At 50.7% G+C, this 25,707-nt stretch overlaps 1 protein-coding gene across 1 annotated transcript in view; it reads left to right on the top strand.

The window, feature by feature from the left end:
- LOC144772924 (uncharacterized) overlaps window positions 1-25,707 on the top strand; it is a 180,047-nt gene that overhangs the window by 9,588 nt on the left and 144,752 nt on the right. Inside the window, exons 3-6 of the mRNA XM_078657624.1 lie at window positions 5,826-5,915; window positions 6,306-6,365; window positions 8,826-8,871; window positions 15,344-15,478. Coding sequence (XP_078513750.1) covers window positions 5,826-5,915; window positions 6,306-6,365; window positions 8,826-8,871; window positions 15,344-15,478 — 331 coding nt within the window. The remainder of the gene's footprint in view (window positions 1-5,825; window positions 5,916-6,305; window positions 6,366-8,825; window positions 8,872-15,343; window positions 15,479-25,707) is intronic.

Here is a 25,707-nt window from a genome sequence, read left to right on the forward strand (position 1 = left end):
CAGCAGGGTGGCAGTTCCAAGCTGTTTCCTATCCGCTAAGAGGGCCGGGTCATCCTGCGGGCTATGCAACCACCGATTAACCACCTTAAGGTGAGCCGCCCAGTAGTAGAGCTCCAAGCTGGGGAGTGCGATCCCCCCACTATACCAATCCCTAACCAGCTTCGACTGCGCCACCCTTGCCGGTTTGGTCCCCCATATTAGACTCGATATTTGATTAGAGACCTGCCGGAAGAACTGCACCGGGACCATCGCCGGCGTATTCTCCAGGACATAAAGAAAACGGGGCAGCGCCATCATCTTGAATAGCGCTGCTCTCCCTAAGAGCGTCAAGGGGAGGGTGCTCCAGTGGCGCACATCCGATTTCAAACGATCGAGCAACGGTCTAAGGTTCAGGTGTCGGAAAGTACCATGGTCCCGCGTAACATGGATCCCCAGATAGCGGAAGGTGACATCCGCCAGTAACAATGGACAGCCGTCACCCAGGTCTGGCGCCGCGCCATTGAGCATGTAGAGAATCGATTTCGTCCAGTTAATAGTATAGCCCGAAGCCTTTCCATGTTGTTCGCACAGCGCCAATAGCGCCGGTATACTGATTGGCAGGTCCATCACATATACCAGCATGTCATCTGCATATAATGACACCCTGTCCTCCCAGCCATCCCCCCATTGCACGCCTCTCAGCAGTCGGGTAGTCCTAATGACTGTGGCCAACGGTTCCAGGACCAAGGCAAATAGAAGCGGTGAGAGCGGGCAGCCCTGCCTCGTACCCCTCTTCAGCGATATTTCTCTGGAGAGACGGCCGTTAGCCAAGACTCGCGCTCCTGGGTCTCGGTATAGTAATTTGATCCACGCTATAAATTTCGGGCCAAATCCCAAGTGTCTCAAGACCGCAAACAGGTAACTCCATTCTACCATGTCAAAGGCCATCTTGGCGTCGAGCGAGAGGATCGCCGCCGGTTCCGTCAACATCGGTGCCCGCGCCATTACCCCGTGCAGTCGCCTCAAGTTCATCGCCGTGCTTCTATGTGGCATGAAACCTGATTGGTCAGGATGGATCAAATGCTCGAGATGCGGCAGCAGCCGGTTGGCCAGCACTTTCGCCAAGATTTTAGTCTCGGCGTTTAAGAGAGAAATCGGGCGGTACGAACCGCAATTCTCAGGCGGCTTGCCAGGTTTAGGAATTGTCACAATGGTCGCCGCTCGCTGGTCGGGCGGTAGTTGACCTTGCTCCAAACTGTCCTGAAACATATTAAGGAGGGGCGTAGAGAGCGTGTCTGACATTAACTTGTACCATTCTATTGGCATCCCGTTGGGACCTACTGCTTTCCCCGAATGCAGGTCTGTTATAGCCGCCTGGAGCTCCCCAGAGGACAAGTCCACCTCCAGGTCATCCATGTCGGCCTGTGACAGAGTGCGGGTAGGTATCCCCACAAGAGATGTCTCCGCCATCTCTAGGGTAACCTCCGTGTCAGGCGTGTAGACAGCCTGGAAATGGTCAGCCATCAGTTCCACTATTGCAGAAGGGTGTGTTTGCATCAGACCCTCGCCATCTTTCAGATGCAGTATGGTCTTTTGCCCGTCTCTCTTCCTGTCCAGCCATGCAAGGAGTTTGCCGGCCTTGTCGCCCACTTCATATATCCTCTGGTTTGTGGCCGCTAAGTTATCTAGCACCCTACTACGTATATACTCAGTGTGACGTCGTTGACATAAGTGCAGTGCATGTAGCGTGTCAGTGGTCGGATTAGTGGCATGGTCGGTGTTAGCTCTGTCTAGGTCGTTCTCAAGGGCTACAAGTTCCTGTTTTTGTGTACGTTTATGACTAGCTATAATGGAAATGGCCTGTCCCCTAAGGACCGTTTTATAGGCTTCCCAGAGGGTGGTGGGAGATTCCACTGATCCCTCGTTCTCAGCAAAATACGCTGTAGTACCCTCCCTCAGTTTTTTGGTGATTAGGGGCACTCTAAGATATCCGGGGTAAATCGGGAATATGCGTGTTCGGGTCCGCACGGGGTTGGAGACGATTAGCGTCAATGGTGAGTGGTCTGAAACTCCCCTGGGTCTAATATGCACATCAGTAATAGTGAGGAGGCTGTGTCCCAGTGTTAGGAGATAGTCAATCCGTGACAGACTGTCATGGACTGCCGAGTGAAATGTATATTGTTGATCCTCCGGGTGAAAGTGCCTCCAGAGGTCCACCAGACCTTGTGTTTCCAGGAAACCATGCAGGCGGGAGGGCCCAGGGTCCTGCGCACGCACCGGAAATCTATCACGTGTGTTATGTGCCACAGCATTAAAGTCCCCTCCCAAGATCAGATCACCCTCAGGCAGCTCTAACAGAAATTTTCCTAGATCAGGAAGGGCAATTGCGTGCAGTGCCGGCGGAATATAGACAGAGACTGCATTCAAAGGCCTCCCCTCCCACTGACCATGCACAGCCGCAAACCGGCCCTGCGAGTCCGTCTTGGTGGATTGAACGATGAATCCCGAGGAGCGGTGCATGAGGATACCCACACCCCTGGAACCCCTAGTGAACTCCGCACGTGCAACCATACTATAACCCTTCCTGTCCAGGGCCCGCGTGGCCGTGCCCGTTAGATGTGTCTCCTGCAGTAGGACCAAGGCTGGATTAAAGCGCCGTATACAGTGCAGTACAAGCCCCCTCTTGACTTTGTCCCCCAATCCCCGTACGTTCCATGACATGACACCCAATTGTGGCACCCGTCTCACTTCCGCATCCCCCCTCCCAACATCAACCCGAGACCGTTCTGCCATAGATTACAGTTCTAACACTACAATCGCTATGCTCTGAGGGAGTCAGATCGTGTTGCCTAAAACCTGCCAAGCTATACACACATGCCATGTAGTTCCACTCTATATCAGCGTGACCAACCTGAAAACAGAAAACCTCCCCCCCCCCAACTCCCCCCCACCCTGCCCCCCTGCTCAACGGACTCAAAACTGCCCGCCCCCCCAACTCAGCAGAGTGCTTAGACCCTTCCCCAAACATAGTACTTGCACGCTGGGGTTAAGGACCCTCCGTAGTCAGCGACCCCCTCGTGTCAGTTCCGGAGGTCCCTCGTCCAGTGTCCATGGCGGCACTCCCGGCCAGCAAAACAATCGAACAGGAAAAAGGCATTCGTGTGGCAGAATCAGTCTTCCGCGTCGCCCGGTTCTAGAATATCGTGCAGAGGTGAACTGCTTTCAGCTTCTCCCCCAGACGCCTGGGAAGTCGGATGGGAATCGTCGGCGCTGCGTATGGTCGTCCTATTGGAGCGGCGCGGGCGGGACACCGGCCTCCACCCCTCTAGCCATTCCTGTGCAGATTCGGGTGATTCAAAGAACCAAGTCTTATTGTTCGCCACTATCCTGAGTTTAGCCGGAAAAAGCATGGAATAGGGAATTTCCCTGGCTCTGAGTTCTTTTTTTACTTCAAAAAAGGTCCTGCGTCGTCGTGCGACCTCCGCAGTATAGTCCGGGAAGAATGCAACCGTGGCGTTATGGATACGGACCGGTGGGGAGTTCCTGGCCGCCTGAAGGATTGCATCCCTGTCTCTGAAGTTGAAGAGGCGAGCTATTATTGGTCTCGGGGTAGCTCCCTGTTTGGGTCGGCCTCCGGGAACCCGGTGCGCTCTTTCCACGGAGAAGAAGGTAGAGAGTCCTTTCGGTTGCAAGTGTGTTTGGATGAGTTCCTCCACATACAGGTCCATAGCTCTCGTACCCTCCGACTCCGGAACCCCGACGATGCGAATGTTGTTCCGCCTCGAGCGCCCTTCTTGATCATCCAGCTTGTCGCGCAGGGCCCTGTTCTCCCTCGTGACCCTCTCCATGCTCGTTTGTAGTTCCGCGACATCCTCCACCAGAGATTTAGTCACCACCTCCATCGACTGCACCTTCTCAGACATCTTATGGAAGTCCGCCCTTATGAGTGTGATCTCGGACGATATGGAACCCACCGTCATCTGGACTTGGGCCAGGGCCTTCATGACATCATCAATGGTCGCCTTCTTGGTGCCCGCTGCCTCCATCGCCTTGCCCGGAGGTGTCTTGGGCTCCTGTGAGGAGGAGGAGGCCCGCTCGTAGGCATACTTTTCCAGCCTGGCTTGCGCTGCTCCGCTCTTGGCGCCCTTACCAGCCATTCGGAGTGTGTCCGTAACTCAGTGACAACAGGTAACCAGACCTTCCCCCCCCCCTGCAGAGCCTCCGGCTGTTCGGGATCCAGTGGTATGTCGCTCCCGTGGCAGATGTGTCGTGACCGCGCCGCAATAGTGCGCCAGCCGGGCCTGTAGTACTATCTGCAGTCTCTTCAACCGCCCACAGGATGTACGGGGGGTAATCCGCAGCGCACGGTCCAGGCCCTCTGTTCCACCCCAATCTCGGGCCGCGCGGGCTCAGTAGGCAAATCCGGTATCGACCCCTCAGAGTCTGTCAGACGCCACCAGGGACACGAGCCATGTGCGTGCTCGAACCCTAACGGAGCCGTCCCAGTCCGGCCAGCAACTCGCTTCAGCTCCTACCTGGACACGGGGCCTCCCGGACCTTTGTATGTCCCCAGGGGGCAGTACGTGATGATTGCGGCGTGCCAGGCGCCGGTAAATATGGCGGTGTAGAGGGTCCCGCCGTCCGGGAGCACACCCCTCCCCCGCAGGGACGATTGTCTCACTTCTAGGTGCACAGCGGCTCGCACCGCCCAAACAGTCAACCAGATTGTGCCCTAGCGGGGCGGGCATCCAGTGGAGCGCCTGCAGCCCCCACGCTCTCTCGGGCGCGGGCGCCGGGATCACACGAGCAGGGGAGCCACTCTAGGCACAGGATCATCCAGCGCTGGGACCCTCCGCTGTACGTCCGCTACCTCCGCGGATATCACACCGGCGCTGCAGCCGCCTCCCGGTCACCTTCAGGTCCGCTGCTCGTCACCAAGCGGGCACTTCCGGCTGCGTCTCCCCTCTTGCGGCGGACTTCCGGTCCGCTCCGCACCGCAGGCGACTCCCCGGCTCCAACAGGCACCAGCGGCCCCACCTGGTCGCACTCCGAACCGCCTGCCACACTGTCGGATCTTTAAACTGCTGGTCTCCGCTTGCACCGCCCGGTCCTGGGAGTCGGCACCTTCCCGGAATTAGCAATTGGTCAGCGGATAAATGATCGGATATTGAAGGAGGCCGCCTCAGCTACGGAGCTCGCCTTTTACACCGCCGCCATCGTTGGCTGCTGGCCACGCCCCCCCCCTTAAGGGCATTTTGCTATTTTTTTTGCTACATACATTGCATTTAAGGAATCACAAAATTTGCGATTCATTAAATGCAATTGCAAAATAAGGAATCGCAAATTTTGTGATTCCTTATTTTGCACCAGATTTTGCTTAATACATTCCATTTTGAAAATTCGCATTCGCAAAGGCCGAAATTCTGCGAATTTCGGCCTTTGCGAATGCGAATTTGCTTGATACATATGGCCCTAAATGTTCTCTCACTTGGGGCCTCTCGCACTTCTCTTTGAACTCTAGAGGCTGCAGCAGCCCCTCCCCGACCTCGAGCAGACTGAGGACAGGCCCATTGTCATTCTCTCTGCTGCTGATCATCACAAAAAGAATGACAATGGGCCGTCTGCATTAAACGTGCCTTGAAGGCGAGTGATGAAGTTAAAATGTTGCCCCCCCCCCCCCCCCCCTGGAAACATTTCTGCGGATGCCCATGGAGAGACGCCCTCGTTTCTCAAGAACCCCTCACAGCCAAACGGAGACCTGCCTTTAAACGACTGAAAATATGAAACGATTTCAAACCTGCAGAACTAGAGCTACCGACAAGTGACTTTTCCTTCTCTGCCCACAGGTGACCTTGACTCACGCACCCGGCGCCAGTTGAGCGGCCTCCTGTTGGCTCGAGGCCTGTCAGTCCAACACCAGCGGCCTGGCACGGCAGGTACGTGCCCCCGACGTTAACAGGGTTATTACTCAGTGTTTATCTAACCACGACAAGCCTCACCTGCAATAGAGCATCCAGTCAAATGCACCGTCCCAAGTTTGCAGGAGGCAATCACCCCTCCACAGAGAGGAGACAACTTCTGTTGCGTATCTCTATTCCCAAAATACAATGTCTGAGATTACACAACCCCCAGCATGCACTTAAACCAACGACTAGCACGCAAACAAGCATTCACATTTAGGGGCACTAATCGGCGTCTCCCCTTCCGCAAGGGAACTCCATGTTTTATCACACATTAGCCAGCATCCTTAGAGTTTTGCAGAGATTTGTATTCTTTGGCGTCTAGTTCCAGGTGGCCTTTACCAACTGTGCTTGTTTTACGTTTAGGTGAGAACAGCCGAACCGAACCTCGGTTTATGGCGTTTGTCTTGCTGCTGCTGCTGGCTGGTGAGTAAAGGAGACTCCTTGTACCAGTGTCATAGTAAGTGTGTCATACACCCTAGTCCAAAGAAGGAATCTTCCCTCCTGGCTACTGTTTGTCTTACAAAATACATCAATAATCAGGGTTCAATGAGCCTCGGGACCCCGGTGCGCTGCACCTGCTGCTCCAATAGAACCTACACCACTGTCTAGTTCTTGGCACTCCAGGTGTGGCCCTCTTTCTCCATCGCACAGACCACAGGCCTGCCCCTTGCTTCCCATCACCCTCACCCCAAGTCTGCCTCTGCCTCCCCATCGCATTGACCCCAGATCTGCCCCTCACTTCTCAGGTCATCCAGCTGCACCTCTTCTGTCTCTCCTCCAGCTTAGCTCTTTCTGGTTACTATAGAAATAAAGTTGTAAAGATGTGTTTACCTCTCCCTTTACAGCCTGACTGAGAAAGGTCCCTCTCGGTCTTTTTGGTAGTGCCTCCTTGCCCTTTGTTCAAAGGATCATGACCAACCCAAATGGTCCTCTTAGAAGACAAGGTGGATAACCTCCAGTGCCCAGTGTCTGGGCATGATCAAAGGGCGTCCAGTCCACTAGCCCAGAGGCTTGCGGACTACATATGATTCTGGTGTCTGTCAATTCAAAGGCCCTGTCACTTTGAAACCATGCCTTGTTGGTGGATTGTCTTCGTGGAAGGGATGATCATAGATCTAGGAAAACAGGCTCTAACAGGCAAAAACAGAGTTGGAGACACAAGACCCATTGTTCAAATACAGATACCTCTGAACCCGCTAGATAGATAAATGTTCATGTTCAGTGGTCCTGGATTAAGCGTGTCTTCGCCCAGCAGTCCTGACTTGCTCATGCCAGTGGTTGGAGCTGAAGGTTCTTCAGGGCTGTTGGAGGAAACTGGGGACACACATAGGTTTCTCCTCATTTCATAGGTGGTCTCGGACAAAGCAGGTTTACCTACAGACAGTCCGGGTAAGGACTGTCCTCTGTACTCAGAGTGATGCAGACGGAAGCTGTTGTGTTCTTTCTTGTGCACAGAAATGGGACGCCCTCCTGGCCTGGAGCAACCCAGACATCCCATAGGCTCCCACAGGTGCTCACGGGCACCTGGGGAGATGAACTCAGCTCAGAAGGCCTTAGAGCATAATCCATCATACTTTTCCACATAGGGTAGCCCAGGAGCACTTATGGCAGGAATTTTTGACCCAGCCCTGGTCCCACTCTGGCATGGGAATACTCATGCGGACACTCTTTGAAGAGAGGAAAAGGCATCCTCCTTAGCAAGCCGTTATTGCATCCACCTGCAGGGGAGTGTGTGGGGGTCCATGGATCCCCCTTACCCCCTCCAAAGGGACGCCTGACTGTGCACCATCTCTATGTGGCACATAATCAGCACACCTCCCTGTGGCTTGTTGAGTTTACCCCCAACCTGCACTCTTTAGGGAGGGTGGAAAGCACAGCAGCCTCCAGGGAATGATTTCTTCTTTAAAAAGAAAATATAGGGTTGGTCGTTGACTTGTCCTGGTATCGAGTCGAGCTACCCGCTCACCCTTGGAGCCCAAATACTCTTTCTGCCCCCCTGGTATCCAGACCATGAATACTGCAGCGATCCCCATATCAAGTGAGAGGAATTTTGGATTCCTTTGAATGTAGTTTTGAGATATTGGCTTGACAGAGAGTGGGCAAACATTGTGCCTCCCCGGTGAAAAGAAAGAGCCCATGTCATTGGGGGCTCTCCTGGGAGGTCTGGCTCATCTGTAAACCCCATGCACCCCCTCATCCCTGCGACCCAAAAAATGAACCAGGCCTGGGCTCAAGTAGGTAAATTTACCCAATCTTAACAGCCGGATGACCCCACTTAGCGGACATGCACCAGTGCAGCATCTGGGTCACCTAATCTCATTTCTGTGCTCCTGTAATTCATTTCCAGTTGAAAGGTTTCAGAAGCAGTAAAAGGAGATGCCACAGCTAAACTGGCGTCTTTAAGCTTTGCCACTGTCAGCTCACATTTTTTTTAGGCTTGCACTTAGCGATGCGGGTTGGGTTTTCGAAAGAAATGACGATATTGCTAGTTATCACGCTTTCCAAATTTGTGCTGTTAACGTTAGATCTGCTTAAATTCCTCCTAAAGGGTACTAAAGAAAACATCCACTAAGCTCCGTTTCTTTCCCCAGGCCTTATCTCTGCTGTCAGAGACACGCATTAATTGGCCTGTGGCAGGCAGAGGAAGGTGCCTACACTACCCAGAATTCTTTGCCTCCCTATCTCCTGACAACTTGTCTGCTAACTGCAGGGGGGGGGGCATTGGTGAGCAGAGCCGTGGTCTTAATGCAGAGGAACTGGTACACTCGAGTCACATGTTTAGTACATGCGTCCCTGCACCATTATATCTAAAGCTCTTCTGCCTCCATTTTGGGGCACATGCCGCTAAAGAGTTGGATTATTAACTTGTGTTTCGCTTTTTAGGGATGTGGGTCCTTATCCAGTGGCAGGAGGCCCCAGTGGACAAAAGGTAAGCGATCTTGCTTCATCTACTGTTTCATCTGCCACTGTTCAAAAACCAGAAAACTAAATTGGGTCTTGTAGGCTTTTTTCAACGCCTTTGAACTGTGCCCTGATTGGGCAGTCATTCACCAATCAATGCCTTGAAGATCAGAATTCAAAAGGACATTTGGACAATATAATCTTCTTCACTGAGTGGGACCCTTCTTTGCATTTGGGTTAAGGTTCCTTTGACTGTTTCTGGCGAGGGAACCTCAGCAGATGGAACTTCAGTTATTGACTTGTCCAGGCTTGCATCTAGAGCCAAAACCATTAAATCAGAAGGCCGAGCATACTGTAGGAAGATTGCTACATTGTATCACTTTCGTCAAGTTCCTCTTCCCCAATTACTGGTGCATCAAAAACTACTGCATAACCATTGTAGTAAAAGCCCTGACTGCAGCCCCAATGACTTTGCCCATGAGGCCATTGTTCTAGAAATACAATCTCCAAGAAGCTAGAAATGTTTGTGGGTGTATCTCTGCCTCAGAAGGGACAAGCACGTTCTAGTTTTTATGCATTTTTCACAGTTATTTTTACGTCCTGAAAATAAATCCACGTTGGAAATTAATCGCATAAAGTTGCTCATATAAGCATCCAGTTTGTAGGCAGTGTGTTCTGATTTTATGCCATCCTGCAGCCCTTTGGCCTGATGTGCTCTGATCAAAGGTACCAGGGTGACTAGCAAAAAGTAGAGGGGACAGTGGAAATCCCTGCTGGGTCGCTGTTTGGGGGTGGGGGAGTAATGCGAGACACTACAGGCCTCTAAGAAACTGATATGATTGCCCTGTCAAAAGTATGGCTTGGGTTTGCTCTTACTAATGTGGCCACTAAAAAGCTCCTTGATTTATTAGTGGAAGCATTGTCTGCATCCAGTGAGATAGCAGCAGTGAAGGGGTTAATGGTGTCGATATGAGGCCGGTCTGTGCAGGCTACATTATATCAAATAGTTATTAGTGTGTTTGCTGGAAGTTTGACCTATGTTTGTATTCCAATTTTAAAAGCGAGTTTGGAATTGACTTGCGTGGTCCATTGGATCCTATCCTTCTTTTAGAATCCGGACTATGGAGACTTTGAAACTATCTAATGGACCAGAGCGCATCTGAGCTTTGTACAGTCTTAAGAATGCTACAGGCATGTCAGAACCTTTGGTGTAGCCAGGGTAGAAAACTTTTGCGGGGCCCCTATTGGGTTACTGATCCAAGAAGCAACTGCAGCTAGGAAGCACGGAAAGTGAAAACAAAGTATTTGGTGCCACCTTGGGGCATTCTCTGGTTAGCGCCCTTAAGAAGGAACAAGTCAGGCTTTCTATTTTATTATTTTAAAAAAATTGTAACAGGAGAGCTGGCCTCCAAAAGCCTGGCACAAAGAGCCCCGACTACCCTCTGTGTGTGACGATCCTGCTTGTCCTGGGTTTTGTTCTGTCAGGAAGAGTGTTGATAACTGTAAGGGTTTCTTCCTCACACAAAAATGTGAGTTCAGTGATTTCCTTTGGCGATGCACAAATTTCAGGTAGTTTTTGTTTAAAATGAAAAATAAGCTAATACAGTTTCATTTTGAGTTTATTTGACCGTTAAAGGCAATCTAGTGCTTGGTGTTAAGGACTTAGAAATATGTTTGGGGTTGTACCTCTGCACCGGAAACGGATTTGAAGTCAAAGCACTGGCTTGTAAATGAAGTTAATCAGTGTTATTCACTGTGGTAATCTGTTTTCCGCCCTCTTCGCCTCCTTAAGTAAGCGATGTGTGCTTGATTCTGCTACGCCGATAGTCGAGTACCCACGAGACTAACTTGGCTATCCAGCTGGAGAGCAGCAGTCTAGGGGCCCAGTAACCATTGACTGCCTCTTGACCCCAATAAAAAGGCCTCACAGAAATATTCAGGATCATGAACATTAGTGGGGAGGAGTGGACATTGTATAGATGGGTAAGCAAAAGGATGGATTTTATTGTAGATCAGAGAGAGCTTCTCCCTTTGGCGCTGGGTCTCAGTGCCTTTATGAATTACAAAATGGAGGACACGAGCCTGACGTGAACGAGGCTGCCATTCTCGTCCCTTTGATCACACTGCTTGAATTTTGTATTCTCCTTTTTAGGTCTCGCCTGTCGATGCGCATGCGCATCGAGCTTGCGAGACTATGGGGGCTTAAACAGTCTTTAACCAACTTGCAAGGAATCGTGGCGATTCCTTGCAGTGCCCGTGAAATTCAAGCTCAATGCGCATGCGCATTGAGCTTAAAAGCGCGTGCACATGCCCCCAGCCGCCTGCCTTGCATGTATTTTCCCTCAGGCGCACTCCTCCCACACCCCCGCTCCGCCCCCTCCCCTGCCTGCCGTGTCGCATTTCTTAAGTTCCCTCAGCCGCACACCAGACCCCTGCTGCTTTCACACCCTCTCCCCGCTCCGCCCCCTCCCCTGCCCGCCATGTCGCATTTCTCCTCCCCCCTCCCCTTCTCTGCCTTCCCTCCATCTTGTTTTTTTTTTTTACCCGCTCCGCCCCCTCCCTTTTCCCCGGAGTCACTTATTCCTCTGAAGAAATGACACAATGCTTTTAACAATCTCACAATTTGCACTCGTGTACCACTACCCCCTCTCTTCTCCCCCTTCCTCTCTCTCACTACCCCTCCCTTCTTTGTGTGCGCACGCACCACGTGAAATCCCAGCGAAAAGTTAGCAGCGCTGAAACCCTCCCAATCTCAGCCCGCCAGAATCGCTCTGGATGAAGGCAAAGCTTCTAGTGGCTCCCTAAGCTGTTTTCCTCTTACATACTCGGCTCAATCAGCGCTGCCGCACGGAAGCATTTTTTTCCATTTATTCCTCTCCGCTCCGCCCCCTCCCTTTTCCCCGGAGTCACTTATTCCTCTGAAGAAATGACACAATGCTTTTAACAATCTCACAAGTTGCACTCGTGTACCACTACCCTCTCTCTTCTCCCCCTTCCTCTCTCTCACTACCCCTCCCTTCTTTGTGTGCGCACGCACCACGTGAAATCCCAGCGAAAAGTTAGCAGCGCTGAAACCCTCCCAATCTCAGCCCGCCAGAATCGCTCTGGATGAAGGCAAAGCTTCTAGTGGCTCCCTAAGCTGTTTTCCTCTTACATACTCGGCTCAATCAGCGCTGCCGCACGGAAGCATTTTTTCCATTTATTCCTCTGAAGGAATGACACAATGCATTTCCCGATCTCACAATTTGCACGTGTGTATTTGAAGTTGATCCCAAAACATGCCCTTTCACGTGAAAACCGTTTCTTCTCCCTTTTTCACAAGCGAGGGATCATCCCAGGTAGGAGGGACCAGAGGGAGAAAGAGAACCGCAACGCCTCATTCTTTTCTCGAACCCTCACTCTCTCTCTGCCTGCATTGCTCAGGTTTCCCTCTCGTCTTTTGTCTAGATCATTTCCATCTGCCCCTTTGCAAAGCTGGTTCCGTCTCTTTTTTGCTTTCCTTTTCACCCGTCTCTTTTCTGTCATTCTGTATTTTCAGTTTGCCTCTCTCAACTACAAAGAATTTGACAACTATAAAATTCACACACAAACATATAAGCCCCTTCATACAGACTCATGAACACTTTAACAGAACAGATGCACCCCCCTCCCCCACCACAAAGCGCGTCCGCTTCATTACTTCATGCGCGGCCTCTCCTTAACCTAATCTACCTCACCATCTATTCTGTGTTGTCAGACTGGAAGGCACCTTCGATGCATCTGCTACTATTTGCTTGACGTCCTGCGCGCTCCTCTCATCCTGTGTCCTACAAGTCCCTTCTTTTATTTTAATTAAATACCGGACCATTTACTTGCAAAAAAAAAAATACAGACTGCAAGGCGCCTTCAGTGCATCTGCTACTATTTGCTTTAACACAAACTAACACTTTACCATACTGCACTTCCTGCTTTCTCCCTCCCTACCTCCCTTTTTCTTGAGTCCCTTCTGCTTTAGCTACATGCCACTACTATTTGCTTGCCATCTTTCGTGCTCTTAACCCTCCCTTTCTCCATTAAGCCCTTATTGTTTTTTTATAATACATCATACCATTTGCACACAATACTACCTTACTCTTACGCAACTGCTACTATCTTCTTCTCTCCCTCCCTGTCTCTACCTACTACAGCATCCATTTTAATATAACAATTTGGAGCTGTACTGCAACTTTTGTATTTCTACTACTTCTCATTATTGTTTACTTGTTTTTATATGTTATTACAATGCTACAATTGTTAGTTATTTCTGTTAAATAACACGACAACACACAAAAACAATTTAGTTCGCCTCTACAAATATGCTCACATTCCTTTTGCCTTCCATAACTTTACTATCAACAAGTTGCTGCTCTTATATCTTTTGCCCCCCACTCTTCCTTATCCATACTCTGCCATTCACCCATACAATCTTCCTTCACACACACAATACTTTTGAAATAACTTTCTCGCATATTACCTTTTAGCACTCCATACTAACAAGCATTTTTGCTGCCTACTCCCACAGTCCCCCGCAGCCCAAACTCACACGTTGCACAAAACTCCATATTGCATTAAAATAGCGTGCCACTTGCCAGCCGCAATTAACCTCCTGGTCCAAGTACGCCCACCCCTCCCCTGGAGGGTTTGAATGCGCATTGTTTGTGTTGAGGAAGGTCACGTGAGCACTCTCTGCAACAGCCCACCCCCAAAAGGCACGTGCTCATCTCCCAGCTGGCTGCTGCTTTGACACAGGCCGACACTTCCTGCCGTGCGTTCCTTGCCCCCACCCCGAAAGAATTTGAGATGGCATGTTTGACCTCCGACCTTGCTTATCCATCCCAGTCCTCTTCTGTTCTTAATTTCAGCTTCTATACCCCTGCACACCAACTGTTTGAAAACCACGTAGGGTATACTTATACTGGGTTAGACTTTGGCACGTCAGTAATGGGTTTATGTGGTCAGCGGAATCTTTTTGGGGGTGGAAATAGGGGAAGAGGGTGTTATGCCAGGCACCCTTTGAGGCCTTATTGCCTCCTTGTGCTTTCACCAACACATCCACCATCACCTCCACATCCACCACCACCACATCCACCACCACCACATCCACCACCACCACATCCACCACCACCGCATCCACCACCACCACCACACCCACCACCACCACACCCACCACCACTACATCCACCACCACATCCACTACAACCACCACCCCATCCACCACTACCACCACCACCCCATCCACCACCACCGCCGCATCCACCACATCCACCACCACCACATCCACCGCATCCACAACCACCACATCCACCGCATCCATCACCACCACATCCACCATCACATCCACCATCACATCCACCACCACATCCACCACCACATCCACCACCTCATCCACCACCACATCCACCATGACATCCAACGCCACATCCACCACCACATCCACCACATCCACCACCACTTCACCACCGCATCCACCACCACTTCACCACCGCATCCACCACCACATCCACCACTCATCCGCGCAACGCCACTCACACACGCAACGCCACTCACACACGCAACGCCACTCACACACGCAACGCCACTCACACACGCCACTCATCCACGCAACGCCACTCATCCACGCAACGCCACTCATCCATTTGCAAAACGAAAAAGGTCAAACTCTTCTATTGCGAGACCTATTGCATTTTCAATGCTTGTTTCGAGCTGGGTGATGTTGTGGCTCCATGTATTACATTGCGTAGCTGAGATGGTTTGTTTTTTAGGCATCAACACAGGTACGCCATGTTTTGCAGCTTTGTGTAGGTGATGCAACAGGTTTTGGAGATGATGCAGGCCCAACGGAGCAGCTGCTGCTGTACCTCCTGGAGGGCTGGGTTGGTGTAGTTCTATTCCTTTACTCCTGTGATGAGACCACAGATGGAGCAAAGGATGCCCATTGGTGGGCCGGGTCTTGGGGTCATGGTAAATGCAGGGACTGCAGCAAGCTGGGCTTTAACTGTCCTAGGTTATATGAGTAGGCCAGGCTTGGACTGTCTTTCTGAAGTACGCTTCTGGGAGGTGAATTTGCACTTTTTCAGCGTTGCATGCTGGACCGTGCTGTCTTTGTTTTCTTGGCAGTGTGTGCCTCAAGATAAGGCCTGTGTCGTGTGTCGAATGTTTGATTGTTCTTCGCTGTGAGCTGATGTACGACTCCATCTTGATCTGTTTGTTTATGTTTGCGTAGTAGAGAGTGATGCAACTACCTAATACTACAGTATCAGCACTGACTGTGTGACAGCCCCTCGTAGGAACAGTTAGAGTGCCTCTAGGGACATATTTGAAATGTGTTGGTTTGCTGTGATTGACTGTGAGTAAGTGCTCCTTTTTGCTGCTGTTTTTTGGACTGGGACACTGCTAATCAGGCCTAGTGCATGTGCTCTGACACATAATTCCAATACAATTGGATATGTGCATCTATGTAATGCTCCACCCCTCTCTTGCAGCCGGGATCACCCGGAACCAATACATGCTCCGCGATGTGCTGGGAGTGGCCCCCGGAGCCGTCTCTTGCAGGAGGTCTTCAAGAAGTCCGTGAACAGGCAGCGCAAGGTGCTGAAGGACCGCCTGCGTCTATTGCAGTAAGTGGGAGTCCCCTTCAGTCTCCTGTGAGATATGTCACTGTCCCTCAGTTCTGACCTGCTGCAGCCCCTGCTGTATTTGGTGTTGCAGTTAGCTTGGGTGCTGTAACAATGACCTCTTGAAGAGGAGGCCGGATGTGTAGAGGGCCACTTCATTATCTTTTGTGATGTGTGGGGGCCCTCCAAAATGGTGGTCTCAGGGTACTGAGTAGACCAAAGAAAGGATATGTGACTATTTGTAACCGAGCACCTTCCTTCCTCTAATGAAGAGCATGGTTAATGTATTAGTTCAAGTTAGTTTCCATGTAAAATGGTAAACAAATGTTTCATCAACACTCTTTGTCTGCCATGCTAGTTGTTCACATACTGCCAGAAGACTCTCTTACTCAGATCACTGTGATAGCTCGGCCGTGCACCTCTGAATACTTCCTTCGAACTGGAATACAACACCTCTCCCAGCTACACAAAGACAGCAACATGTCTCCCTAGTAAAAGCATAATCATGTAAACACTGCCACTCACCCAAAGCATCAAAGCATCATGAGTACAACTCTCACAATCGCACAATATAAAAAAAATGACAATATGTATAACTCCGCTATGGGCAACACACTATTCCTACAACATTGCAAGTACACCACAATTATGCGATACACCTTGTCTCAAACCTGTCAATACAAAAAAATCATCCCTGCTAACCACCCTTGAACACCACAGACACAGTGTATTTCTTCTGTCCCTCAGACCACAAATAAACAATTCATGCCTGACCTCACAAGCAAGACAAGAGACTCCACCAAATCTCTGACTCTCACACTTCACAAGCCTCATTGTATCAAACCAGACCCTAGAAACAAGCACTGGCAGGACATTGACAACAATTTGCAATTGTACATTAACACTAACCATGGACGGAAACCACTCTCCAAAATACCATACAACATAGCAATAACCTGACAAGAACACCCCAATAAACCGGATTGAGGTTAACTGAAAACACTGCCAGAATCCTGCTTTCCCATTTTTACATAGCAGCGAGCCATAGGGATGTCATTCTGTTATGACTAATTTCCTGTGGTGTTGTGTGAGGTAGTGCGGTGGACCACAGCCTCGTCCTAAGAACTGCGTCAACTTGGGACATGTGTTTTTAATGCCATCTAGATTGTTTCTTCGATTAAACAGATTGCCTATTCAACTTGTCTATTACTGTAGGGATGGTATGTAGAGGATTTGATGCGCACCACCTCATTCATTTTTAAGAAATTCATAATTTCATGTGACACAAACTGTACGCCATTGTCACCAACTAATTGCCAGGGAAATCCTCCAGACAGAATACTACTTTCAAGAATTGTATTACTTCTACAGTTGCGGCTTGGGACAAAAATTTGACTTCAATCTATTTACTGAAGTAATTGAATAATACAATTGAATGACGCATCCAAGAGTCCTATGAAGTCGATTCTCACCTTGATCTAAGGACCTTTCTGGTAGTTCACCAGATGTCACCTGGCATCTACATGCAGGAAGGGTTTTTTCATCATTGCCACAAATAGAACATCTGCTGACATGAATGTCTACTTCACAGTAGGATAATGGAAACCAGTAAAAAATGGTTTCAGTCATACCCACATGATCCTCATGGACCAGAGTTACCATTCGTTCCCTCAATAAAGTTGGTACAGAAAGGGAGTGTGAGAAAATGTCCTATTACTTACAGGTAATCTTCATTACTCTGGGTCCCGTAGTCCTCGACACCTTCATTAACTAATGGAGATATTCCATCTCGCTGACAGAAAAAAAGAAGAATGATGAATGCTGGACCTCCCCTCCCCTTCCCGCTGGGAGTACATAAGCGTACAGGTCCCAGCATTCCCTCTGAAATACCAAGCCAAGGATGAAGGCCGGCAGATCGGGAGGGAGGGAGGGAGGGAACCCATGAAGGTGTCGAGTACTACGGGACCCGGAGTAATGAAGATTACCGGTAAATAATAGGACATTACCCCCAGGTCCCTCCGTCCTCAACACCTTCATTAACTAATGGAGAAATACCAAAGCAAACCCCGGCCTACATCCCCAAAGAAAAAACACAACAAACCACCAGGACAGCAAGGAAACCCAAAGATTTATTGAGAAAATGGGTGAACACAACCCAACACCCCCAAAGCAAAACTGCCCTCATCGCCCAGCAAATTGAGAAGGCGATAATGCCTGATGAAAGTATTGGAAGAAGCCCAAGTGGCCACCCTACAAATCTCAGAGAGAGGGACACCCCGGACCTCAGCCCAAGAGGCCGCCACCCCCTCGTAGAACGACCCTGAACACCCACCGGAGGAGGGGACCCAGAAAGAGAGTAGGCCAAGGAAAAACCGGTTTCAGCCAGCGACCTATAGACACAGATGAAGCCCTACGCCCACGGGAAGCAGCCCCAAAGGAGACAAACAGGGAATTAGTCACACGAAAGGCCGCCGTGCGCTCAAGATAAACGCGCAAAGCCCTGCACACATCCAACAAGGACCAACAGGGACCACCCGGAGACTCCAGAACAGAGCCCAACGCAGGTAAGACCAACTCCTGACACCTGTGAAACCGAGAAGCGACCTTAGGCACGAAGGACGAATCAAGGTGAAGCACCACCCCACCCTCCGAAAAGGACAAGAAAGGTTCACGCGCCATCAAGGCCCCCAACTCGCCAAGGCGACGAGCAGAGGTGAAGGCCACCAGAAACACAACTTTCAAGGTAACAAACTTCAAATCCACCTCCGACAAAGGCTCAAAAGGAGGACCAATCAAAGCCCGAAGGACCATGAGCAAATCCCACAGGGGAAAAGAAGGCCAGGAAACCGGACGAGAAAGAGAAAAGCTGCGGAGCAGAAGAGAGACCCAGTCCTCACCATCTGAAAGGTTACCCCACGGGGAACGAAAAGCCCGAGCAGCCGCCCACTGAACACGCAAAGTGGACACAGCCCAACCATTCTCGAAACCTTCCCACAAAAATTGAAGCAAAGCCTGCAAAGAACAGTGCAAAGGGGAAAGGCTCAACGCCGAACACCAACGACTGAAGTTACCCCAATGCCGATCATAAGACTTGAGGGTAGAAGGCCGACGGGAACCTTGAATAGCCACCGCTAAGTGTTCCGGGAAACCTCGCCGTCGCCACCCCTGCCTCTCAACCTCCACTCCGACAGCGGCAACCGGAGAAGAGACAGGGATGGGGAGGACCTCAGGGGAGACGGGGACGGGGGGAGAAACCAAGGGCCCCGCACAGCCAGAAGACGTACCATCGGAAACCACGACCTCCGAGGCCAAAAGGGCAGAACCACAACCACCTCCCGATCTTCCAGACACAGGCGGGACAGAAACCGGGGAATCAGCGCCAGAGGAGGAAAGGCATAGAGCAGGCGGGATGGCCAGGGAACTGACAGGGCATCCAGCCCCCAACAACCCTCCTACAGAAACCGGGAGCAGAGCGGGGAAGCTGCGCATTGTGCCGGGAGGCAAAGAGGTCCAGAAAGGGATGCCCAAACCTCCCGCACACAAGCTGAAACGCAACCCCGGTGAGAGACAACTCCAGAGTACCCGGAAAGCAGCGACTCAGGACATCTGCCGCACAGTTGTCCACACCCCTGAGATGAATCGCAGTCAGAGACAGCAGATGACCCTCCGCCCAACAGAACAGGGGAACCACCACCGCGTTCAAGGAGGCCGAACAAACCCCCCCTTGATGATTGAGATAGGCCACTGACACCATATTGTCCGACCTCACCAAAACGTTCCTGCCGAGCAACCGGTCTCGAAACCCCATCACAGCACGGGACACAGCAGTCAACTCCCGCCAGTTGGAAGACCGGCGGCTCTCCAGGAGGGACCAAGGACCCTGAAGAGACCGGGACCCCAAGGTCGCCCCCACCCCAAGGAGCTGGCATCCGTCGTCAAGACCAGCGAAGTAGAAGGCTGCAAAGGGAGAACCTGAGACAGATGGACCCGCGCCGACCACCAAAGAAGAGTAGGGAGGATCACAGGAGACACTGGCAGAAGAAACTCAAATCGCGGGACAACGGATTCCAGTGAGACAGAAGGTACCCCCACATGGGGTGCAGGTGAAAACGAGCCCAGGCCACCGTAAAGACAGTCGCTGCCATCAGACCCATAAGACGCAACAAGAGGCGCACCGTAAAGGAACCCCCCGCCCGGAAACGCCAAGCAAGGGACACCAGGGTCACAATCCGAGGATCGGGCAGGAACACACGGTTGAGATCCGTGCGAAACCGACCCCCAATGAACACCAGGTCTGGAGACGGAGTTAGCTGGCACTTGGGCAAGTTGATCAGAAACCCGTGCTGATGCAACGCAGAACACACCAACTCCCTGGCCTCCAACAACAGGACCCTAGAGGGAGCATGGATTAACCAATCGTCTAGATAGGGATACACCATCACCCCCTGAAGATGGAGCCAGGCGACCAAAGGAGCCACCACCTTCGTAAAGACCCTCGGGGCAGAACGAAGACCGAAGGGTAAAACCCGAAACTGATAGTGACGCCCGAACACAAAACCTCAGGAAGCGACAGGACCGAGGATGCACCGGGACATGGTAATATGCGTCCTGAAGACCCAGGGTACACATGAAGTGACCTGGAAGCACCAAAGGAATCACCCTCTGCAAGGTCCCCATCCGAAAGGGAACCCGCAACACCCAACGGTTCATAACCTTTAAATCAAGAACCAGGCGGAAACCCCCCGTAATTTTGGGCACCAGAAAGATCAGGGAATAGAAGCCCGACCCCACCTCCGAAGGAGAATCCTCCTGAACGGCACCCTTCAGAAGAAGATCTGCCACCCCTTGAGAGAGTTGGGCCCTCCTGGAATGGCAAGCAGGCCAGGAAGTCAGGCCGAGACCGGAATCTGAAGGGGGAACAGAAAACTCCACCACGTACCCCACTCGAAGAACATCCAACACCCAGGCGTCGGAACAGGACTGAACCCAGGCAGTCAGGAAGAAGTGCAGCCGCCCTCCTACCAACAACCCAGGAACCACAGCCAAAGAGTCATGAGCGAGGTTTAGCGGGAGGAGGGGACCTGGCTTTACGATCCCGACCCCGGCCAGAAGCAAACCTTCCCTGGCCCTTCCCAAACTGCCTACGATAGGAAGGACGAAAGAAAGATGTAGCCTTAGAAGGGACAGTAGCAGCAGCAGAACCTTTAAAAGAAGAAGAGTGTTTCTTCTCCTTAAACAGCTTATGCAATTTGGTCTCCAACTCCCCCCCCCATCCCCCCCCCCTCCCCAAACAGCATAGAACCCTGGAAGGGCAAACGCAAGGCACAAGCTTTCTGCGCAGTCAGTCTTCCAGTCCTTAAGCACAAGACTGCGACGAGTCGCCACACAAGCCCCACCGGAAAGTGCAGCCACGCGCACAACGTCAAAAGAGACATCAGACAGAAGCTCCACCTGACGCTCAATGTGCTCAAGAAGACCGGAACAGTCAGTGGCATCATCCATCGATTGATAGAGAGACTCAATCAGGGACTGCGAAACATAAGTCCCATAAACACCTCAAGGCCAGGTGGGAACCAGAATAGACCTTTCTAGAGCAACATCAGCCTACTTGTCCACTGGATCCTTCAGCACGGCGTCCTCCGCCAAAGAAGGGTGACCCACCAAACTAGCCACGAAGGAATCAATGGGGATCGAATCCGGGAGTTCAGTAGCCATTTCCTGCAGGGGATAAAGGCGAGTCATAAATCGCGGAACCAAAATGCGATCCGCATCAGCCCATTCCCTCTTCAGGACATCTCTCATAAAGGGATGCACCGGGACATCAACAGTGGCAGAACTCTGGAACTGCCGCAGCAAAGGACCCCCAGAGATACTGGGAGCAGCCTCATCCGTGAATCCCATGTTCTCCTTCACATGCTTTAATATGCCAGGCAGGGCGTCCTTGTCAATGTATTTCCCCTTCAGGTCAGAGTCCCCAACCCAGGCAGACTCATCACCAGAAGACACAGAGGAATCCGGAGCCGCAGCTGGCCCTTTGCGGCGGGCCCCACCATCACCCATCTCCGTAATGGTCTCCCTGATCAAGCGCTCCAAGCGCGCATCCCCACCCCCACAGCGGCGCCTGGACCGGGCAGGAGACGGAGAGCGAGAGTCACTGGAAGAAGAGGAAGAGGAACTCTCCCTATGCCGCCGCTTCCTTGAACTCTTCCCCATCATGAAGAAGAAGGCACACGATGAATAGCACACTAGGCAAATAAGTAGGCACCACAAGCAACACCAAAACCGCTGGGCGGTACTCACCCACTTCCACGGTTTTTAAACCTCCGAGAAACCGCCGGGACAGAAGAGCCTGACCCGCCTCAAGACGGAAGACAGGCAGTGGCAAAAACGGACGACGTCACGAAGTTCAGCCAATCTGGAGCCACGAAGGAGGCCACGCCCCTCAGTAAGCCCGGCAGACCAGGAGGAGCGGCCATCGGGCAAACGCTGGACCTACGGGGTCCAAACATCCACGCGCGGCCCGGAGAAGCGTCCAATGCAGCCCGCGCCACTCCCCCCAAGCCCGGCAGGGAGGGAGAGGCAATCCATCCGAGGGAACGAAACCCCCTGAAGTAAGTCCACGAAGGAGCGCCCACGCTCCTCGCACTTCAACACATCCTGTCAGAATGACAGAAAAAAAGAACAGAGGGAATGCTGGGACCTGTACGCTTATGTACTCCCAGCGGGAGGGGGAGGGTAGGTCCAGAATTCCTTCTTCATCTTTTTTTCTGTCAGCGAGATGGAATATCTCCATTAGTTAATGAAGGTGTCGAGGACGGAGGGACCTGGGGGTAATGGGGTTCTGCTGCAGTACCCAACCTCCACACACACACTTTTTGCCTGGTTTTTGATGCAACTTTGAATGAAGTGGACTGGGACCCTGCTGCCAGGTTCCCAGTAACAGTGTTCTTTACTGAAACTGTTCCACAATTGGCCCTTTAGGCCTCAGTAAGTCCCTTGTAAATGGTATCTGGTACCTAGGGCATTGGGACTGAAGAGGGTTCCCTAGTGACCCCTGATCTAGGCTGGGCAGACTGCCACTGCAGCATGCAGGGCCAGATGCAGACAAAACAACAAAGTCAACATGGCACACTGCTTGTGTGCCTTGTCAACTAGCACTGCCTCAGGTATAGGTAAGACACCCCTCTAGATGGCCTCACAGCCCTAAGGCTGGGTGCACTATACCCCATGTATGGGCATTTCTGCAGGTGCAAATATGACCCTCCAACATTTAAGTACATTCTTAGGCATTGTAAGTGCCAGGGAAAGCCATACAGAGTATATGGGCTGGAAACTCGGCAACTCGAGTTTACCAGCACCTTGATGGCTTCTCTGAAACCAGGAGTGTTTGGTACCAAACTATTCCTCTCTATAAACCCTCCCTGATACCAGTGTGGGATTTAGTGAACCATGGACTCGGAGGGCACCTTAGAGGTGAAAAACTACCATCCCTGGTGTGGTTACAGATTGGCTGTAGGCAGCCTGCCACCACAAGACAAGTTTCTGGACCCCTGGGTCGAGAACCTCTGTTCTCTGGGACCAGAAACAATGCACATACTGGGTTCACACCTCCCCCCAGGATGAGCACAGTGCTCAAGAGGGAAGCAGCCATAATGTAACTAGTTGACCGTTGATGTTAAAATCAAAATATGTTCGGAAAGTATGTTAATTTATATTTCATTATTCAAGAGATCAACTGCAGGAGGCAAATCGATTATTTGCACAACTCTACTTCGACTAGTGTTTTAGCCACCTTCACCAGTCGCTGGACCATTCCATAATGCCATCCCCGCCAGAGGCGCAACTACAGCCACATTTTTTTTTTTGGGTGGGGGCTAATAAAAATTTCGGGGGGGGGGGGGAAACAAACCCTTCCAACAATAGGCACAGTGGAGACGCAGGGGCTCTAACAAGGGGTGACAACACAACAAAGCCTCGTTAACAAGTAAATTGTCTTTTAGAGAACTGTGAAGTACTCAGGTGCAGCTGCAATGGTACAGACGCCAGACCAGCAAGCCTACTGCAGCTCAAAAAACTGTCTGTGTGTAGCCTGAGAAGCTGTCTTAGCCCAGCCTGTCACACACGACCGAGGGGGGAGGGCTGAAGCCCTTTGAGCCCTATGGGCGTTGCACGCCTGATCCACGCACAGGCCTACAAAACAGGAATTAAAAACAGAGACCCTGGGATATGTTTGACCGGAATCAATTGATCTATGGGCGTAGTGGCCCATCCAGCATTCTCAGAGCGAGGCAAAATAATAAAAAAATCTGTATTTACCTATCAAATGAATGCCATGGATTTAAGTATATCCGCAGAGTAACTTTGTCTTCGAATAACTAAGAGACGCATTGCAAAGTGGGAACGACAGACACCTTTATGATAAGTGAAGTTCACATACTTGTGCTCCGAGTTTTTCATCAAGTTTATCATCACTGCATCCTAAATATGGAAACCATGTAGCACATTTGGATCACGTTTACAACAAAAGAAACTTCTCTTCCTTAGTTTTGTTAAATATGGCAACTAAAAAAGGCAAAGCATCTCCATTAAAAAATAATACTAATTACCATTAGAAAAAAATAGGCAAAGGGAATCATGTAGAATGAGGTCAGATTGGCAGCAGTCTTAAGAGATGAGAGTGTACCCTGCTCCTTTCAGGGAATCTCCAGCTCTACAGCTCACCAATGCTCCGAACTACTTGTTTAAGACCGGTTCATTTATGTGCTCCCTCTTTGAGCACAGGGCACTGTTCCGTTTTTTAGGTCTTGCTTGAGAACAGGGTATGCATGGTGGCAGAGAGAGCTTTTGTGAACTTAAAATGGGCGTGGAGCCTGCCCATTACTTACTATTAGTTGGCTTTGGCATCACTCTAATTTCCTTGCTTCTCATTGGTCAAAGTGTCCCAGCTTCACTTGCTTTCTTGTGTTTGTCCCTTCTATGGAACTTGGGCGAGGACTGATAGATGTTGTTATTGGTGGCCTCTTTTTCTACTCCCCCCAACGTCGATGTTACCCCCATCATTGTAGCTTGCTCTGTTTTTCTTTGTTTTCTTTGTCATGGCACAGATTGTCTCTGTTACAGTGCTGCTGAGTGAGCTGGCTCGCTTTATGTCTGTATTTTCCTGGGCTTAGGTTATACTAAGGCTGTAAGTCAGAAACTATGATCTGTGGTTCAGTTAATAATAATACATGCTTCTCAGTGTGAAGATCCGTTGCCTCCACTTTTGGGGAATGAAAAAATTAACTTTTTTACATTTATAACTTAGAACAGTTCATGTTCGCAGCTTGTCAATAGTCAAGACAGCAGAGGCTCATAATGTACAGCAGGGGTGGGATGGGCACACACACATGAAACACTCTTTCACAAGCATACACACAGAACTCACACCCAGCACATAAACATGCACACAGCCATTCATAGCATGAATCTACAAATACACAAACATTTCCTGGTGAAAGGAAGATCCCGCCGCCTTCTCTAATCGGCTGATCTTATCAGAGGTCCCTCAGTAAAAGGAGGACCTTCTTTTACTCATCACTGAGTGGGATGGGGTTAGTTATAGTTGCTGACACCAGCCCACTCTGTAACGAGCATCACTGATGGACACTTGACCCTGGGCACTTCTTGGCTTAAAACTGAAGGGCCATGGTACTAGTCAGTCAGTGACGAGGGGGAGGCACATTTTGAGTCAGGCAGCCAGGTGCTTGCAAATTTGGCATATGTATAGTGCCTGGCCATGAAGAGTCTATCAGGCTGACCTCTGCTTGGAATGACCAGCACTTTTAATTTGTTGCCCCACCGCCCTTAACAACAAGATGTGGGTGCAAGACGGTTATCTAGAATTAAGTCAAATGTCATTTTTGGACACATTGGGTGCAGCTGTGGAACAAATTAGACCGATTATTACTTCCTGTGTATAGTTCTTGCTTCTTTTTATGATTTTCTCAAACACTAATTGCTGAAGTATGGTGCATTATTTGTACCCCAAAACTACCAATAGAATATATAGATGTGAATATAAAACAATATTAGTGTGTCACACTCAAAAGCACAGTATCTTTATTGGTTCAAGTGATCAGCAGCCCCACCAGGTGAATGTAGGCCCTGCTGCCAGCCTATGTATGTCACACAAGTTTCACACCATCTCTTAGAATGTGCTCTCTCACACCGCTCTGCACATATCGACAAAGTAT

This window comes from Lissotriton helveticus, chromosome 1_1 (assembly GCF_964261635.1).
Source record: "Lissotriton helveticus chromosome 1_1, aLisHel1.1, whole genome shotgun sequence".
In the NCBI taxonomy this organism is placed as follows: Eukaryota; Metazoa; Chordata; class Amphibia; order Caudata; family Salamandridae; genus Lissotriton; species Lissotriton helveticus.